The 6,000-nt window shown below is 43.2% G+C and overlaps 1 protein-coding gene across 1 annotated transcript in view; it reads right to left on the reverse strand.

Moving 5' to 3' along the window:
- The window catches only part of IRF2 (interferon regulatory factor 2), an 82,481-nt gene extending 77,010 nt beyond the window's left edge, over window positions 1-5,471 (reverse strand). The window contains exon 1 of the mRNA XM_084626313.1: window positions 5,317-5,471. Coding sequence (XP_084482439.1) covers window positions 5,317-5,373 — 57 coding nt within the window. The 5' untranslated portion in view covers window positions 5,374-5,471. The remainder of the gene's footprint in view (window positions 1-5,316) is intronic.
- Window positions 5,472-6,000: the final 529 nt, after the last annotated feature.

A 6,000-nucleotide genomic window follows, 5' to 3' on the forward strand; every position in this document is an offset into this window, starting at 1 on the left:
GGAAGAAACTATAACCACTGGGATATTTTTCTCACAGAGCTCCAGTCTTGCGAGTAAACAACACCATGCTCCCTTCAATCTACCAAAAGCACATTCAACATCATTCTGCACCTGCTGAGCTGATAATATGATGCTTTCCTTGGTGCTGTCAAGGTGTCTGTTGAACATCTTCAAAAGCCAGTGAAGCACAGGGTAGGCCGAGTCCCCCAGGATCAATGTTGGCATTTTAATATCGTCAGTGGTAATCTGCAAGTCGGGGGGAAAAAGTCCCAACTTTCTGTGGGACTTAAAGTCCTGTGTTCTTAAAGATCCAAGTGTCATGCACCTTCCCAGACCAGCCAACATTGATGGTGAAGCATTCCTGGTGTTCCACCAACACTTGTATAGCCATAGAAAATTAGCCCTTTCTGTTGATATTGTCTGGGGCAAGGTGGTCTGGTGCCAAAATAGGGATATGTGTGCTCTCTATTGTTTCACCATGGGTCGGGAACCCTGTAGCTGCAAATCCATCCACTGTGTCCTGCACATTCCCAAGAGTCACAGTCTTGCATAGCAGGACATGATTAATGTCCCTACACACTTCAGTGACAATGACCCCCCCACAACGGATTTTTCCAACTCCAAAATGATTTCCCACTGACCAATACCAGTCTGGCATTGCAAGTTTCTACAGTACAATTGGTATTTGCTTCTCCACTGTCAGAGCAGATCTCATTTTGGTGTCCCTGCACTGGAGAGCTGGGACAAGCTCAGTGCACAGATCCAGGAATGTGGTTTTGCAGATCCAAATGTTCTGCAGACACTGCTCATTGTCCCCAACCTCCATTATGATGTAATCCCACCAGTCAGTGCTCATTGCTCAGGCCCAGAAACAGCATTTACAGCTGCTCCATGAATGCCACCAACAGCTTTGAACTGACTTTGACTATGTCCCACAGCAATCTGTCCTCTAATAAATTATCTTGTTCCCAGCTGATACAGTTCTTGAAACTCTGCAAATACCGGCGGAGAAGAATGCATCCTGTGTTTGCAATGCTTATGACAATAGTGCAGAGCTGTGCAGGTTACATATATCGACCAGAGATGGCAAACGGTGAAAAGGACCACATGCCTTCCTGGGATTTTTAAAAAAGGCATGAAAATTATGGGATATGGATGAAATTATGGGATGGAGAAAGTTGTATGCTGGGAAGTTGACCCCTTGCTCCCAGTCACATCTGTGCACCTTGTTCTGCCCCACTATGCATTGCCAAAATGTCCTAAAAGACATGGTGCTGAACAGTGGTCTGTTGCACACTGCAATACCTACCGATGGTGCACCACACTGTGCATCAACACAAGCACAGCACGGACTCAAGGAGCCAAGTGGGTATGTGCACGAGCAATATATTTACGGCAGTAGCTGTATGCCAGGGTGACTTGCGTTGGCCAAAGTATGTAGTGTAGACATGGCCTGAGGTCTCTGAATATAATCAATTTTGGATGCAGAGCTGCTCCCTGGGTTGGGTTGAGATTTCTAAAAGAAGGGATTGCCCTGCCTCATGTTTGACCACCTTTGTTTCAGGGTTGGTGTATATGTGTAACTAAAACAAGTTATGTTTATAATATAGAATTTGTGTCATTGATTTCTCCTCCACTGGGAGGCACCTGCAAGGCCCTGGGCTTTAGCCACTTCTTGACAAAAGGGTGTCAGAACAGGACACTGGGGTTGGAGGATGGGGCAACAGTATTTATAGAAGGAACCTGAAATGTCTCTGACAGTTTTAGATGCTAAGCATTTTTTAAATGGTTTTAGCCTTTGTGATGCAAAAGCCTGATCCTGCAACCCTTATTTACACATGTAATCCCACGAAAGACAACTGGATTACACACGCAAGTAAGGGTTTACACTAGGCTCATGTTGTTTAGCTTCAGGTCTGCACTCTTGATGAGAGGGGCTATTGACTTCAATGGGAGTAGGATCAGATTTTTAATGAGCGTCTGTATTAATGTCAGGTATTGTACATGGGCTAAATCCTGTTCACACAAGTCAGCCACTGAGCTCAGCAGGACTAATCCTGTGCACAAAATTAAGCTTTTGCATATGTGATTGCACAATTGAGGTGTTAAATGGAAGCAGGAACAAGGCTAGAATTGCCAATTTTGGTTGGATGTATTCCTGGAGGTTTCATCACATAACATACTCTTTAATTAAAGATTAATCTTTAATGCCGGGAGACTCCAGGACAATCCTGGAGGGTTGGCAACCCTAAACAGGGCTCATTGACTGCTATGGGACTACTACTCACAAAAGGTAAGTAGGTTTTTTGCTCCATATAACTTAACTTCTTTCAAATGCCAGAGTGGCTGAGAGGCAAATAAAGCCTTGCACTTTTTTTTGAGAGGGACACATTGACACCCATATGTAAAATAAATTAACTAGTGATAACATAGGAAATTGCCCTAGAACCACCCATTTAGAATGAGGTTATAGAAAACAAATATTACTCAAACAATCCTACAGCAGAAGTGGTTTGTACTGATTTCAGCATTTCCAAGGTAATTCACAGCAGGAGCCATTTCTTTTAAACAGTATAAGTCAAATTCTGCCTGGCATAACTCCTTTGTTTTCAGTAAGGTTATACAGAGGAGGAAAGTTCTCCCGAAAAGTTTAATGAGTGCTCCAAAGCGTGGAGATTTTGATCATGGTAGATAATGTTTCCCAGTTCATACTAACATTCAGCTACTTTGCCTCCTGATGGCTAGGAGTTTGTTTTTTAATAATTCTTTTATTTTAATAATTATTACAGAGAACTGCTTCAGGGCAGAACAATCTAAGAAGGCTGCTATTTTAATATTAGGAGGGGGTTAATTCAGTATCTGAATTAATACTGAAATGTGCAGCATTGCAGAAAAATGTTCTGGATGGGAATTTTTTTTAATTGCCAGTTTTTACGTCCATATAAAAATACTTCTCTGACCAGTTTCTCTCCTTGCCAATATTTGGATTATTATTTATATCATCGTAGCACCTAAGAGCCCTAGTCCTGGGCCAGGACCCCATTGTGCCAAACACTGTACAAACACAGGACAAGATGGTCCCTGCCCCCAAAGAGTTGCAGTTCTTTACAGTTCTCCAGCAACTAATGGTGTTCAGGGAAACACCTGTGGAAGGTAGTTGATGAGCTGTCAAATGCAAGGGCTGGTCTGTTCACTTAAAACCTAAGACACACTCCCACCCCTCATAACAAAAATAAGACACATCATTAGTGGCACTTTATCAAGCTGCTGAAGAAATGCAGGCCAGGAAGACACCAATAATAGCTAATGTCACACACAATTGGTATTAAGCGAGCTATATCGCAGTGATGCCATTTTTTATTTAATGTGTACATTAAATACGTTGGCTGAACAGTAGCGTAGAGGAGTGGGAGGAGATCAGCATGCACTTAAGCCAACAATGTAGCAATGAAATAGAAAAGTATAACTGAAGTCTAGCCTCTCTTTTCTCTTCATTTTATTGGTCATGTTCTTGGTTTTGCTGCAGTACATAAGCTCCATCTTTTTATCAATCAATCTATCCTTATGCATTTTTATATCATTTTCTTTAGGGGATGAGGGGAGCAGAAATAATGGGTTGACTTCATACCAACAATGTGATTTTGCTTGTTATTTGTGTCTCTTGGCACTTTGACACTCGTGTTTTGAATGGTTTAAAAGAGGGGAAATCAATCCCTTTTAAAACCTTTACATTACCTTGAAATTTCAGGACTGAAGTAGTTCTTGGTGTAAGGAACATGGAATAGAGCCAAACAGCATCAATACACTTTAGCTAAAATTAATCTCAAAGGCTTCTGCACTTTACTAGACAATTTCACTCTAAATGGATGCATCTAGGGCAATTTTTTTCCCAACTAAATTGAGTGAAGTATAAAAGGGATAAGTGATACATCTTCACTTACTTTGCTGAAGCAAAGCAAATTTTATCTTCCAGAAACAATGAATTATTAAGATCTTTACATCTAATTTTAGATTTAAATGAAGATTTTGATTTAACCAGTTCAGAAGTGCTGTCTGTGCATAAATCAGGTACTCTCTCTTCTTTTTGACATTTTTCTAACTAGGCTTTTGGGGTTTTTTTTACAGTTAAATTCTGTGACAGGGCATCATCGCTGTCCTATCTCTTTTCTAGCCACAACCCACAACCTTGGAAGACAGGCCAGTCCTTGCTTGGCAGCCCCCCAACCTGAAGCAAATACTCACCAGCACCTACACACCAGACAACAAAAACACTAACCCAGGAACCAATCCTTGCAACAAACCCTGCTGCCAACTCTGTCCAGATATCTATTCAAGGGAGACCACAATAGGACCTAACCACATCAGCCACACCATCAGGGTCTCATTCACCTGCACATCTACCACTGTGATATATGTCATCATGTGCCAGCAATGCCCCTCTGCCATGTACATTGGCCAAACTGGACCATCGCTACGCAAAAGAATAAATGGACACAAATCAGACATCAAGAATTGTAACATTCAAAAACCAGTAGGAGAGCACTTCAATCTCCCTGGACACTCAATAACAGACTTAAAAGTGGCCATTCTTCAACAACAAAACTTCAAAAACAGACTTCAGTGAGAAACTGCAGAACTGGAATTAATTTGAAAACTTGACACCATCAAATTAGGCCTGAATAAAGACTGGGAGTGGCTTGGTCACTACAAAAAGTAATTTTCCCTCTGTTGATACTCATACCTTCTTGTCAACTGTTGGGAATGGGCCACATCCACCGTGATTGAATTGGTCCCCCACTTGGTAAGGCAACTCCCATCTTTTCATGTGCTGCATATTTATATCTGCCTACTGTATTTTTCATGCATCTGATGAAGTGGGTTATAGCCCACGAAAGCTTATGCCCAAATAAATTTGTTAGTCTCTAAGGTGCCACAAGGTCTCCTCATTGTTTTAACCCACTAGAAGACCTTCTTCTGATCAAACACCTTGTGCAACTTATTCACAATGTTCTTTCTCAGCACCTTAACAAACTTGTGCAGCACTGTGTTTCCAATTGCATACAATCCTTAGCTCACTGATCCAAGGAGGGGAAAAACTGATGGTATCTTCTCCTGAGAGATGCAATGGCAACGCCAAGGCCCTGGTAAGCCTGCCACTCTCTTTCTCCCCCGCCCCCCCCCCCACAGCACTTCGTTCCTGTGCCTCTTCTACCCTATGGGTAAAGGGTTAATTAAAGTTTGGGGCTCCTCTCAGCCCATCCCAATTCACCGAGTAGGTAAAGCTCCTGCTAATCAGGACTCTTCCTGAGCAACTACCTGTAGTTGAGGTGCATCAGTTGCTGTTTCCCAGAACTGTGTGTGACAATGGTCCATCCTTGCCTCTGTGGGTCCCGTGTTTCCTGGTGGATTTCGCTAGCCTCAGAGGCTCACTGTGATCCTCCATGTAACCCTTCTTTCTCTAGAGACAAGGGTCACAGTCTACTGAGCCATTTTCATCATAAGCCAGCGAGGGAGGTGAGGAGAAGTTATCCTTCCTTGCACAGTCTCTGTTGTCTCCCAGTCTCAGTGATTAATCAGGGGGCAAAGGTTGTGGGGTGGGGGGGGCCCAGGCCCACCCTCTACACCGGGGTCCAGCCCAGGGACCCTAATAGTATCAGCTATGGTAGCTGACCTTTTAGAAACATGACATGTACAATTCCCTGGGCTACTTCCCCCACAGCAGCCCTTACTTCCTCAAGCTCCACTTCACCCTTACCTCAGGGCCTCCTTCCTTGTGCCTAATATGGTGTATACTACTCAGCCTCTCCAACAGCACAACTTCCTCCCACAGCTCCTGACATGCACACCCACCTGACTAACTGGGAGGCTTTTAACTAGTTTCAGCCAGCCCCGATTGGCTTCAGGTGTCCCAATCAACCTAGCATCCTCCCTGCCTTCTGGAAAGTTCTTAATTGGCCCCAGGTGTCTTAATTGACCTGAAGCAGCTGCCATTTCACTTAT

This window comes from Lepidochelys olivacea (genome assembly GCF_965140295.1).
Source record: "Lepidochelys olivacea isolate rLepOli2 genome assembly, chromosome: 4".
Classification (NCBI taxonomy): Eukaryota; Metazoa; Chordata; order Testudines; family Cheloniidae; genus Lepidochelys; species Lepidochelys olivacea.